This window comes from Bicyclus anynana, chromosome 7, assembly GCF_947172395.1.
Source record: "Bicyclus anynana chromosome 7, ilBicAnyn1.1, whole genome shotgun sequence".
NCBI lineage: Eukaryota > Metazoa > Arthropoda > Insecta > Lepidoptera > Nymphalidae > Bicyclus > Bicyclus anynana.
The window spans coordinates 8,721,837-8,736,895 of NC_069089.1; the positions used below are offsets into that span (position 1 = coordinate 8,721,837).

The window sequence follows — 15,059 nt, forward strand, 5'->3', positions numbered from 1 at the left end:
TTATTAAAGTACTTTTATAATAAATAGCGTTGGTGTGTCGCTTGGTTCGGAAAATAATTGACACGCGTACCAAAAATTCTCCATGATACCTTTATATACAGGATGTACCATAAATATTACGACATACTTTACATGGTGATAGCTGACATCAAAGCCTACTAAAATAACGCAGCATATGTTAGACGAAAAATTACGGTTTTGAAATTGAGATACAAAAAAAATCGTGTAACATAAAAAAAATAATTGTATCCGTTTTTGGGAAAAAACTCAATTTGAAGAAGAAAAAACTAAAGTTTCATTAGTTGAAACAATTATTCAAAAATAATTACCATGCATAAAATCAACGCTTAAGTTTTTTTTCAGCACTTGGTACGAGTAAACCGCAATGAGGGTAGGGATTTTTGTATTTGTACAAACATAAATATAACTTAAAAACCTAAAAAAAAAATTTAGGATAACATATATATTGCGTTATTTTAGTAGGCCTTCATGTCAGCTGTCAACCTGTAAAGTATGTCGTAATATTTACGGGGCACCCTGTATATTGTTTGTCACAACATGATATTAATTGGATCATTTATGGTACAGTTTTCATAACATACACTGTTATACAGGGTGGGTGGGTGTTTGTCCGCGCATTCGTGTCTGAACGCCGGCAGCGGCATTACGCCTCCGAGACTGTTCTCCTGAAACTTTCATACGAACGGTCCGTACCGACGCGCACTCCGTGGTTCTAAATACGATTAAAAAATTAATTAATAATAATTTGTGCTTAATTATCAATACTCATAAATAATAAAAATATTAGTGTATATTAAATTAATTGAAGTTAAGTTTTAGTGTTAACAAATGGGTTAGAAACAAGTGTTAGTTACAGTTATGTGAAGTGTATGTACATTTGAGTTTACTGAAACATTTTCGATGTTAACCGGCAAGGTTGAAAAATCAGTAAACGCGCAATGTCAACTTTGGGAGCGGGGACAAGCATGTTAATCGTTTTGCAAACAAATTGTAAAGCGGCTGTCGTGTTTTATGCTTCTTGTATGCCCATTCGTTAGCACTGCAAGCAAAGGATACGTCGAAAGAATACAGAGAAAAGATAACCAGAACGCTGCGAACCAAAAATGGACACCAGGCAAGTTGTATTAAATCAAATATTAACTTAGTGCGAAGAGATTTTAAGCCACTTGTAAACAAGACGGCTGATATCGGCCAGTGTAAATTAACCACTTGGAAGCGCTAAAGGATTTGTTTAATAGTCGTGATCCGTTAAATACTGGGTGATGTTTATCTTGGCACGGCATTGACTTGTAACTTTATTAGTGACTTATATAAATGGAGTTATTTTAACGCAAGCTGTAGTAATAGTAGTATGCTATAAGCAAAAACAATAGAAAATATAGAAATATTTAAAGCACGTTCTTTTTGGTTGGGAAGTTATTTTATATGTAGTTTAATAGTAGAACTTATCTATTTTATAGTAGCACATAGTCAGCATTATGCAATATTAGGTATATTCTAAATATTTTTCAGTAGCAGTTTTGTGTTGGGAATTTGTTAATATTATCCCCGTTATATTTGTTAATATTTCACCAATTTTAATATATGTATTAATTTAATATATATGTAATATATCTCATTACGCAGATGTGCTGTAATGTAATATAAAACCTATATCAACCGTATAATAACGAACGGTATTTTTTTAAATCTTGGAAAAGAGTTTTAGTATCAATAAAGTGCTCAACATTTTATAAATATTAACTTTGTGAGATAAAATATAATAAAAACACATTTAATTCTTTAATTTTAATAATTTTAACCATAAATGTCAACCATTTATCTGTATCAGAAACACAAAAATATCAATTTACTTTATTAGTAATACTGGCTATTTTTAGTGCATTTGTCGAAAAATAACAAACGCTGGTATGCGCACTTCGTTATTTGTGTAAAAATTACAAGCGTATAAAAATGTCATCTTGAGGAAAACAGACAAAGATGCAAATTCATTTTCAAAGTGTGTTTCCTCGCAAATGTGTTATAAAACGTCGTATGACATACGTGCGCTTTGTTAATTACAGCCTCTGTTTCCTTACTATAGCTCTCGAGGCTCGAGCTTACAATATCGCCTCGTCTGTAATTTTCAACTTACCGCACATATATCATAATGTACTATTAGGAATTACGAAGGCTAGGGCTGGCACTTTCACTATAGCAAAGGGCTGTCACTTTGTAACATACGTTAATTAATTTGCCTCTCATCAACCGATGGATGGACGGCTATTTTGTCGGGTCTTCCGAACACCATGGACTTAAGCCGCCTGCATCCAGCGACCGCCTCCGAATGGCGATTCGCCTAATGATTATGTTATTTACACTTCCTTTGTTTTCGACGGTTCACAGCATGTTTATACTGTGCTCTGCCAGTTAACAGTATTTTCCTGATACTAATAATTGTCCAAAAATAGTGTTGACTAGAACAAAAAATTAATTCTCAGTTTTTTTTACAAAATTTTACACTAACGTGCGAAAATACTCCTATCCGTACTTTCCGGTAATGTGGCGTTTTTTAAGAGTAGGTATTGCATATTTAAGTACTATGATAAAATGGGTATTAAAATATAGCCTATGAGTACCTACTTGTTGAGGCTCCGTCGGTGAAAATAATTTTAAAATCAATTAAGTGGTTTAGGCGTGAAAGCAAAGATCTACTTATCTAAAATATTTGCGTGAAAGCGCAACAAACACATTCACTTTTATAATATTACTTGGGATAGAAAGATATCAGTATTAGATACTTTAGTAGTTACTGATGTCTTTATGAATGAGGAGATCCGCAGACGAACCAAAATCACTGACATAGCTTAGCGAGTTGCGAAGATGAAGTGGCAGTGGGCAGCCCACATAGTTCGAAGAGCCGATGGACGTTGGGGTCCCAAGGTGGACCGATGACATCAAGCGAGTTTCAGGGAGCCGCTGGATGCTGGCGGCTCGAGATCGTTTTGTTTGAAAGTCCATGCAAGAAGCCAAGTCCAGCAGTGGACGTCCATCGGCTGATAATGATGATTATGATAATGTCTTTATGATCATAAAAGCATCAAAAACTTTCTAATTGCACGTTGTAGAGTCAACATCTCCTGAGGATGCTCTGGTTTCGGGGACGTACGTAGAGAGTGTTTCGTCGGACCTGGGTGACGTTGTCGCATGGGTTCGTCGGCTTTTCGCGGATGATAGCAAAATAAATAAATTATTATTTATTCATGATGAACTTCCGTAAAGTAACGCCTTCTTCTATCCAATATCAGAAACTTAGTTATATCTTACTTTAGCAGTGTAATTACATTACTAGATTAAGATTTTTTATTATTGGAACTCTATTCGAGTGCCTTTTAATAAAAATGCAAATAAAAGCGAAACTGAATTAGCCTGAAATTGAATCACGGTAGCTGTAAAGTTCCCTTGCATACTTAATAGCCTTTGACAACTATTTGATGATTCATTTCATTTAAAACAGAATAGAATGAAATATCTACAGATATTTTCAGACGTATAGAGAATGAGATTACATACAAGGTTATGGGTTCGAGGCGTGGCATAGGAGCGTGGTGGTTCTGTCCTTCAAAAAAGGTGACAACACCTTGCTGAAGAATTACAGACCCATCTCGCTGCTAAGTCATTTTTCGCTAATAGGTTCGACGACTTCCAGCCTCCCGAACAAGCCGGTTTCCGAAAAGGCTTTAGTACCATAGACCACATCCATACGCTGCGGCAGGTTATACAGAAGACACACGAGTATAACCAGCCACTATGCTTGGCGTTTGTGGACTATGAGAAAGCCTTCGATTCGGTGGAAACCTGGGTTGTGCTAAGGTCATTGCAGCGATGCCGAATTGATTACAGGTATATCCAAGCGTTGAAGTGCTTGTACGAAAACGCTACTGTGTCCGTCCGTCAAGGAGATGTGATCTCTCCGAAGCTATTTACCGCTGCATTGAAAGACGTCTTTAAGCTTCTGGACTGGAGCGGACTTGGCATCAACATCAATGGCGAGTACATCACTCAACTGCGGTTCGCGGATGATGTAGTCATCATGGCACATACTCTGGATGACCTTAGTACCATGCTCAATGACCTCAGCAGCGTTTTTCAACAGGTGGGCCTGAAAATGAACATGGCCAAAACAAAAATAATGTGTAATGCTCATGTATCGCTCCACCCAGTTATAGTTCAAAACGCTGCACTCGAAATTGTAGACGAATACATATACCTAGACATATGATCCAGTTAGGTAGGTCCAATTTCGAGAAAGAGGTGAACCGTCGAATCCAACTCGGCTGGGCTGCATTCCCAACTTCGCGACATCTTTTCGTCCGAAATTCTTCAGTGCTTGAAGACAAAAGTCTTCGAACAGTGCGTGTTGCCAGTGATGACCTATGGTTCCGAGACTTGGTCGCTACCTATGGGCCTCATAAGAAGGCTCAGAGTCACACAGCGGGCGATGGAACGAGCAATGTTAGGAGTATCTCTGCGTGATCGAATCAGAAATTAGGAGATCCGCAGAAGAACCAAAGTCACCGCCATAGCTCAACGAGTTTCGAAGCTGAAGTGGCAATGGGCGGGGCACATAGTTCGAAGAGCCGATGGACGTTGGGGTCCCAAAGTGCTGGAATGGCGACCCCGCACTAGTAAGCGCAGTGTTGGCCGACCCCCCACCAGGTGGACTGACGACATCAAGCGAGTCGCAGGGATTCGCTGGATGCAGGTGGCTCAGTATCTTGATGTTTGGAAGTCCCTACAAAAAGCCTATGTCCTGCAGTGGACGTCCATCGGCTGATATGATGATGATGATATGGGTTCGAGTCAAGTCATGAAATTTTCCAAGCGAGATTTTCTTCTAACAAATTTTCAGTGAAAATTCTCAGTTCCATAGAGTCACGCCAAAAGCTTCCCAAATCCTTTAACTGCTAAACATAGATATCGGTTTGTTATGTTTTGAAGTGTGCTATTAAAATTATATCGTAACTAGCGGACGCCCGCGCTCATAGACCTCTTTAATCCGGCCCTATCGCAAAATCCGTTCTTAGCGAATACGTACTAACTATAGACTACATCCTTACCAAATTTCATCTTTGTACGTTAAGCGGCTTCATCACGAAATCTCTAGATTTCGTGATGAAGCCGCTAGTAGTAGTAACCGATTGACGACATTGTCGCTATTTTATTTTGATTAACATAATTAATTTTTAACTACCGACACAAAATATGTGGTTTAATAGCGTCAAACCGCGAAGGAAATTGTTAATGTTTTATTTGTAATGTACGTTATTTTAGAAAAGAACTGTCGCTAACTCAAAATTTGTTTGTTATTTGTTATTTTGTATTGGAACTTTTGTTTTACTTTTAATTAGATGACACGAAGTTTACTGGGTCAGGTGTCTAAAACAGTATATATTACATACGCAATGAAAGTAAAGACTAATTAAGAAAGACATACGAGTAATTAAGAATGACATGACGAGTACATTATCGATAGTAAGTGGTACGTACATAGGGAGACTTTGGTTTTATGTAAAGTACACGATAAACTTATACTCGTATCGTATTAGCCTCAATAACTCAACTGAACAGGACTCAAGATCAAGAGGTCGTGGGTTCGATCCCCGCCCGCTAGACTAACGTCGTACGCCCTCCTAACACAATCTTTTCCGAATAAATTAGAGGGGAACATCGGAATAGGAATATTGATCTGGTAACAAAAACAAAATGAAATAAATATAGGTAGGTATTATAAATGTAGGTAATATTATTATGATTATATGAACGGTATATAGGAACCGGACGCAAGATAAAAGAGAAATCTGTTTCCGATCTGAATCTCGTTTTTCAATTGTCAAGGTGGCAACTATTTAGAATAATTTATTTATTTTGTTATCCTCCGCGAAAAACCGACGAACCCATGCGACAACGTCACCCAGGTCCGACAAAATACACTCTACGTACGTTGCAAAGATTTGCAATTGCACGTTGTAGAGTCAACATCTCCAGAGGATGCTCCGGTTTCGGGGCGAAACGAACGTAGAGAGTATTTTGTCGGACCTGGGTGATAATTTTCTAGTACAATTTCTACAGTGCCTACCCTAGCTAAAATTGTGCACGCCTCTTATTTGTTGGGGGTTGATGGTTACAAGTTAGCCCTTGACTACAATCTTACCTGATGGTAAGGGACGATAATCCACATCCCTTACGGTTTCTACACGACATCGTACCGGAACTCTAAATCGCTTGGCGGTACGTCTTTGTCGGTAGGATGGTAATTAGCCACGGCCAAAACCGCCCAACAGCCAGACTTGGACCAATTAAGAAAACTTCAATCTGTCTAGCCGGGAATCGAACCCAGGACCTCCGTCTTGTAAGTCCACTGCGCATACCACAAGCCGTCCACTTATGAGCATGTTGGTGTCAGCTGTCAACTATCAAACATAAAACACTGTACCTAAAAGGGTCCTGTCCTTGTCATTCGCAGACACATATTTTTTATTACGTACCGTATGCGTATAATTACAAACATTAGCGGTACGATAAATCGTCCAGTGACGCGGTTTGCTGACTCACCGCTCACCACTAACAGACGATGAACCGACAGCAATATGTTACAACTGTTAGGGACCACCGCTAATGGATCTCTCCAGCCTTCAGAGGGCCTAGTGGCAGTTTGATACTGTTACTGTCACGTAACGTAAACGCGAATTTCTAAGGAATTGAAACAGCGCCATCTAGTGGCACTACTGCAACACTGTTTCAATTCCATATAAATTTGCGTATGAAAATATTGAAAACTCCCACTAGGCACACTGATCTATGACATTCTCTGAGAATGTTTCAAACTAGCTATACCCCGCGGTCTCAATTGAAATTCACAAGTAACCATTTTTTTTAATTCAGTGACGAATTAGTCTTTGACTGCGATCTGCGGCCCCATTTTTGTAACTCGGTGTACCATTCAATTAATGAGTCACTACATCGTTTTTCCGTGAGAACCGTGATAGCCCAGTGGATATAACCTCTGCCTCCGATTCCGGAGGGTGTGGGTTCGAATCTGGTCCGGGGCATGCACCTCCAACTTTTCAGTTGTGGGCATATTAAGAAATTAAATATAAACCTGCATACCAGAGAATTTTCTTAATTCTCTGCGTGTGTGAAGTCTGCCAATCCGCATTGGGCCAGCGTGGTGGACTATTGGCCTAACCCCTCTCATTGTGAGAGGAGACTCGAGTTCAGCAGTAAGCTGAATATGGGTTAATAATGATGATGATGGTGACATCGATTTTCATCGAATAAAGTAGGGATATATTGTAAAGACAAATACTACTATTTTATTTATTGGTGCAGATTGGGATTTATTAAATTATTTATGTCCTATTTATATAATTTGATTCCTGGTATGAAATGGCTATTTCGTCAGCACATAATTCTTATTTAATATCTTATGCACTTGAAAACTGCCGTTATTTATGATTTATGCATTTCGTATTGGCGATCGGCTTACAGTAGCCTACAGCTGCGGCTGAAACAAAATAGAATCTATATTAGAAGGTTTTATTATTTATTAGATAGCTTAGGTTTTACAACTTTTATAGACTTCGTCCGCATGGTATTCAGTTTTTCACAAATCCCGCGTGAACCTTGGATTTTTCCGAGATGATATGTAGCCTATGTGTTAATCCAGAGTAAAATTTATTTTCATTATATAAAGGAAGAACAAACATACTTACATACACACACACACTAATAATATTAATATGATTCTTTAGATAACACAAGAAATCAAATCCAATCGTATTTTAATTTACTTTCTATAAGTTTATGTCACTAAGACTGGACTCAAATTCCGTATACCTACTAATATATTATGTTTTGTGATCACCTTATCACCTGAATAGTGTGTGTTTGTTTGTTACCCTTCACACCACAACTACTGAACCGATTTGGCTACAATTTAGAATATAGATAATTTATACCCTTAATTAACACATATGCAGACATAGGCTAGCATAAAAATAGTTTTTCTAGCTAAATCTAACTGTCTATTCTATCTGTGTCTAATCTATCTGTTGGGAGATTTTCAAAATTTTCATTTATAACTTGTTCATATACCGATGTCATCAAAATACCTGATGTTTATTTTTCGAAATGACATTAAAATTTCATAAAAAAATAATATAATGTAGATAGAAAGACAATATACAGAGAGACAAAAGCACTTATATTTGTATTCATAGTCCGGCGATCTGTTTAATTCGAAACTGCTTTTAATCTTAACAAAGACCTTTGACTTGTAAAGTTTCAAGAACAAATAAAGGACTCTGCTATAAATAAGTAACTTGACTATTAATATTTAAGAGGATATCGCCTGACACTGTGATATATACTATGAATATATTGTTATTTTTATAGGTATTTTGTAATACTCTAGTTTTCATTACACCTACTGTAATTTTTTTTTTCGCCGGTAGGAAAAAATCCCTACGGACTTCTATACATATAACTTGGAACCCTCGTAATTTTAATTATTAATTTTCGACTTTACTTACCACCATTAGATTAAATCATGACATAACTTGACGTTTCAAAAGTGCTGGTAAATTAAGCCTAATTGAAATAAATAAATTTTGAATTATGAATTTTGTATTTTGACGTCTTCCAATTCCTCAGTCAGCACGGAAACGCGCAGCATTATTATTTTTTTTTATTCTTTACAAGTTAGCCCTTGACTACAATCTTACCTGATGGTAAATGATGATGCAGTCTAAGTTGGAAGCGGGCTAACTTGTTAGGAGAAGGAAGAGAATCGGTTTCTACACGGCATCGTACCGGAACGCTTAATCGCTTGGCGGTACGTCTTTGCCGGTAGGGTGGTAACTAGCCACGGCCGAAGTCTCCCACCAGCCAGACCTGGACAAATTAAGAAAATCTTAATCTGCCCAGCCGGGGATCGAACCCAGCACCTCCGTCTTGTAAATCCACCGCGCATACCACTGCGCCACGGAGGCCGTCAAATTTTTTCGAGTCTACCGATCAGTTATCATTCCTCGCGTACCTTTTTCTCCTGTTTTTCTCTCGTTTCCGAATCATTATTTTTCGTAGCATATTAGTGCGTTTGTGCTACTCGTCTTCGGGGTACTAGCGGATGTCTAATAACTATAAACTACCTCCCTCCCTACCTTTTCATCTTTCTACGTCGATACGTCGAGCGGTTTTCAATATTTCGTGACATTTCGCTGTTATATATTTCATCATTATCATTAACAGCCGATGGACGTCCACTGCTGGACATAGGCCTCTTCCACTTCTTCTTCTTCTTCTTCCAAACAACACGGTCTTGAGTCTCCTAATGTTTACACAGAAAAAAAACCAAATGGTTTGACATGGTGAATAAAATAACACAATATAATTTCTGCTTTATTCGTATATTTCGCTATTATTTCACATAGAATTTCTGATTAAAACTGAACGCTTGACATTTCACTTTATAAATTTTTGTAGCAAGCCAACAATAAGCCTAATAACAATGGTTATTTGAAAGTAATTTCTACGTACAAATATAACTGCAACCCTACAACACACCTGCTCGGAAGAATTAAGGTGGATACCTACTTACCTAAATTGATTTCAGTGTATTAGATATGTATTTTGTTTGTTCACAATTAGAAAGCAAGTCATGATTGTTTACCTTATTCCTAAAATGGAGTAGGCGAATAGTTAGGTAGGTACTCTTATTCAGCTGACGAATTAATTTCCTTTAGTTACAGTCAATCTTATCCAGCAAGTCATACACAATACACATGCACATACAACCTTTAATAATGTATGTGTGTGTACCTTTTGAAAGTTTGAATAAAGCCGGCATACAAAGGGCGTGCTAGTCCTGTGTTTTATAGAGGCATAGGCGTTCATCCTCTTGTGTCTGTAATTACGCCAACAACCAAGCTCTTTAGGTCGGAACACAGCAGTGTTGTTACTTCCCAGGCAACACAAACACAAGCTACACAATGTCTTCGCCCCTATATCTGACGTCACCCGGACGTGGGTTTTTTAAGTATAACTTCTTATGCCGATGCGTAACGTAGCACGTTACGGCGACACTCTGGCTTCCCTTTTTCTCATGCATACGACAGCAGGTTTAAGTTATCACTTCTATGTGTCTTGGGACATTTTTTCTTTTTTTAACTCTCGATGTCAGGGCGCCCGGATTGATCTCAGGATCATTGGGCTCAGGCCAACACACCCTTCCAGAACGGCCCTTTAAGTCGAGATCCGAGTCTCGAAAGAGACGCCCATAGAGAGTCGTTCGGCCCATATCTTCTTCTTCTGCCTTCGGAACCCATCAGGCAATTCTACTGCGCTCGCCCAAAACCCCGGTGACGCCGCTGAGGTCCTATTAAAGAGCCTACAGGACTCACAAGTCACTCTCAGTCTTTCCCTGGACGAGCTTTTTTACGAAGAGCAACTAGGTAATACTAAAACTAATGAAGCGAAAAGAATTAAGCGTTTATCTATGTAGATACATGGATATATAATATTGAACACATTTTAAGGTAATGAAGTGATATCTAATGTAATCAATCTTAGGTAATTATTTTTGCCCCAATTCCACGGTACGATTCTTTATCTAGAGCTAACTAAGAGTTGTTATCTTTGGGTAACCAAACATAACGAAGTATAAAACAAGATATACATATAGAAAAATTCGTCTATAAAATATCTGATGTTCTAATTATTACAGTATCCTATACTATCATCATCATCATCATTATTATCAACCCATATGCGGCTCACTGCTAACCTGAAGTCTCCTCTTAGAATGAGAGGAGTTAGGCCAATAGTCCACCACGCTGGCCCAATGCGGATTGGCAGACTTCACACACGCAGAGTATTAAGAAAATTCTCTGGTGTGCAGGTTTCCTCACGATGTTTTCCTTTACCGTTTGAGACACGTGGTATTTCATTTCTTAAAATGCACATAACTGAAAAGTTGGAGGTGCATGCCCCGGACCGGATTCGAACCTACGCCTTCGGGAATCGGAGGCAGAGGTCATATCCAGTGGGCTATCACGGCTCTCCTATACTATGATATTTAATAAATAAAAAAAATAAAAAAAATTTTTTGTAAGTGTTGCGACAGAGTTTCAGATAATCTATACTAATATTATAAAGCTGAAGAGTTTGTTTCTTTGTTTGATTGATTGAACGCCCTAATCCCAGGAACTACTGGTCCGATTTGAAAAATTCTTTGAGTGTTAGGTAGCCCATTTATCGAGGAAGGACATGCTATGCATAATCCTCGTATTCCAACAATATCCCACACTAAGGGGTAGACGAGAAGAAAAATCATTTCTCACCTTACATGTATTGAGGGAACCCCAAAAAAATAAATTTTTAGCCATTGTGCCGAAATCCATCTAAATCGGTTCAGCGTTTTAACCGTGAAAAGGTAAAATACAGGCAGGTTTACTTTCGCATTTATATTAATAGGTAATATCGATTAATATAAGCCAACAATTTAAGTAAATAGGTAATACGTACACATGACGCACGTTTCACTAAAAGCTCGAAAAAGTATTTTTGCGTTCGCGGTAGGTAAACTTGGTTCAATATAAATGTTATTTTTTGGTGTATGAATCAAATACATGTTATGACGTTCACGAATTTAGTGCCTACCAAAATAAATATGCTTCTCGCTTATCTATATTATGATGATAGTAAAGCATTGACATTTTATTTTCATTAGCTAAAGCCTTCATGATTTATTTGCAGATACTTTTTTGTTCATAAAACTGAGGAAAACGGAAAACTTTTAAAAGGTTCTTTGGCTGCATATTCTTTATTTCTGCATACAGGCAAAGGTTGGTGACTTAATATGCATGTTTCTTTTAATTTTTTTTTTTTAACTCTAATATAGAACTTAGTCTACCTATCCTCAATCAAACCTATGTATGAGAAAATCTCATAAAACATCAAGATATATAATATATTCACAGATTAAAAGTATATAAGCAATATAAGTTTTCTTTAATGTTATTGATTAGTTAGCGGTCATATCCATTGATCAACTAAAAGTGGAACATATGAAACTATTTAAAAACGTACTTAATTCTATCAATACTGAGCATTTTAGGTATAGTTATCTGCAAATTATATTTTATTAATTAAGAGATCCAGCTTTCTTTTTCTTTACTACAACGGAGGTTACAGAAATGCTTAATTTAAAAATTGAAAGTGTGTGTTGCTAAAAAAAAAGATGGTCGTATGACATTGTATTCGCATCCTTGTCAGCAAATTCGGCTAAAACGACGATGTTTGCAATGCAATCATCAATAAAACATTGCAAAGCGAATGACGCTTGAAAAACATATTCTCGGAATCTATCAATCAACCATCGTTTTAAAGTATCTATGATATTGCGTCACTATAGTCTGTAGCTATATCATACCAAATTGTGAATAGTCGTCATAATCTTCACGTGGTGCCATTTTCACAAAAGAGATTTCCTGACTTCCATAACGCGTTCAGTTGTTGGTAGTCGAGTCTGGTACACTCTCTAATGTCGTCCATTTTTCCTTTTGACGACCGGATGCTTACCTTCTCCTCTTGTCCATTTCTTTCTTTCCAAGAATAATCTTAGTAACGAAAATTGAGCTCCTCTCTGTAGGTGTCCAAAGAAGTTCAGTTTGACAGTTCCTCTGTCTGTTTGGTGTGAAGGCATTTCAAGAAGTCTTAAACATCCTCCTGAATAACCAGATCTCGAATGCTTGCTTGCTTACTACTTCTTTTTTCGAAACCCAAGTTGTAAGTAAGAATAGTTTAGTACCTACGATACCAAAGACAAATACACGGATAGACACGTCAAACTTACACTACCACTACTTTTTACGTCGGTGGTTAAAAATCATATTCGAGATTATGTACTCTTATAAAATAAGAGTTATCAAGCTTGTTTGTACTATTCTCAAAGCTAATAATTGGTCTAACCATTAATATGATTACTTAAATAATAATATAAAATTTAAGTAAGTCCAAGCTCAGTAGCAGGCAATTAATTTCTAAAAAACTTTGTCAGATTTGTTGTTAGCTTAGATGTATATTTTAAAACAGAAATTCTTGTAAAATATTACGTTGACCAAGTTTTTCATAATACTCCGGCATCATGAATTATGACAAGCTATTTTCGCCGAAGTAAACAATTAATTATAATTTAAACCACAAAACATAAGGCAAGCGTTTTAAATTTTATGGTTCAAATTATAATTTTGTACATCAATAAGTACATATAAATAATATTGAAATGTTTATGATTTCAAAATAATTGTATTTTTTCAAGTTCTTATAGTTATTTACATGGTACGAAAACGATACAAGTTTTTTAAAAAAATTTGTCTGTTACTGTTGGACTGGGCTAATGACTCTGGAACGACTGAAACTGTAGAGATAGAGGAGGTTATTGAGTAACATTCTGGTACTTTTATCGCGGAAAATACATAGTTCCCGTGGGATTTCTGAAAACCTGAATTTCACGCGGACGAGATCGCAGACGTCTGCTAGTCCTAACTATATCGTATAATAAATGAGTTTCTTTCTTTGTTACGTTTTAAGAAAAGCTGCAGATATTTAAAAATCCTTCACCAATGAAAATATACCATGATTTTATCCCCGTATACCCACGGAAATGAGAACTACGGGGTGAAACCGGGGGACGTCCGCTAGCACTGCTAATAAATCATTTACAACTTCGTTGGTTGACATAATCACATACTATACTAATATTATAAAGCTGAAGAGATTGTTTGTTTGCTTGAACGCGCTAATCTCAGGAACTACTGGCCCGATTTGATAAATTCTTTCAGTGTTAGATAGGCCATTTATTGAGGAAGGCTATAGGTTATGTATTATCCCTGAATTCCTTCGGGAACAAGCACCACGCGGGTGAAACCGCGCGGCATCAGCTAGTTTATAATAATCGTCTACAGCGCCTTAATTACTCGTATTATAATAGGCTAGTTGAGATTTTTTTTAAATATCTTGAATTTTTCATTATCGTTCTACTAAATTGAAACAAAGTTATCATATTTTTTGAGACCTGAATACATAAAAATTTTAATTTTTAAATTTTTTTTTGACCCTACGTGCCATGTTGGTCAATATTTTACCTTTATCATGACCTACCTACCTGTATCACGTAAACCCTTGTTGTGACGTCACAATGTTACTTGATGGCAATCAAGTAACATTGTGACGTCACAATTTTTAATTTGAGTTTTTTAAGAAATCACTAACTTAAATATCGGATTTCATTCCGAATCCTTATTACACGTTCTTTATAAAATTAATACTGTTTATAATAAATTTGATATAAGTCAGCTATATAAAGCCGTGATAGCCCAGTGGATATGATCTCTGCCTCCGATTCCGGAGGAATCGAATCCGATCCGGGGCATGCTCCTCCAACTTTTCAGTTGTGTGCATTTTAAGAAATTAAATATTTTCTTAATTCTCTGCGTGTGTGTAGTCTGCCAATCCGCTTTTGGTCAGCGTGGTAGATTATTGGCCTAACCCCTCTCATTCTGAGAGAAGACTCGAGCTCAGCAGTGAGCTGAATAAGGGTTGATAACGACGACTCTATTAAATACTAAAACACTACATAATTATCGGCCTATTTAAATGTACTACTACAAACCTCCCTCCTCTCCGGTACCGAGGACTTAACGTGCTCTCCGAAGCACGGGGACGTAACACCACCAGCTTCCCAACTTCGGACTGAGAATTTAACTGAAAATTTCTTGGATAAAAAGATAACAGTATCTCATATAGCCCGACCTAGGATTCGAAGCTTGTTATCTGAATAACTAATTAATAGTTAATTAAATTAATAGCCTCAATTGCTCAACGGTAAGAGCGGTCGGAGTCATCACCGCCCCGTTGATCTATTGTCGTACCCACTCCTAATACTCATCTTTTCCGACTAATTGGAGAGGAATATTGGTCGTATTAAAAAAAATATA

The 15,059-nt window shown here is 37.1% G+C and overlaps 1 protein-coding gene across 1 annotated transcript in view; it reads left to right on the top strand.

Moving 5' to 3' along the window:
* Positions 1-627: 627 nt before the first annotated feature.
* LOC112047136 (RYamide receptor) overlaps positions 628-15,059 on the top strand; it is a 67,844-nt gene continuing 53,412 nt past the window's right edge. The window contains exon 1 of the mRNA XM_024084168.2: positions 628-1,135. Within this exon, the coding sequence (XP_023939936.1) occupies positions 1,125-1,135 (11 nt within the window). The 5' untranslated portion in view covers positions 628-1,124. The remainder of the gene's footprint in view (positions 1,136-15,059) is intronic.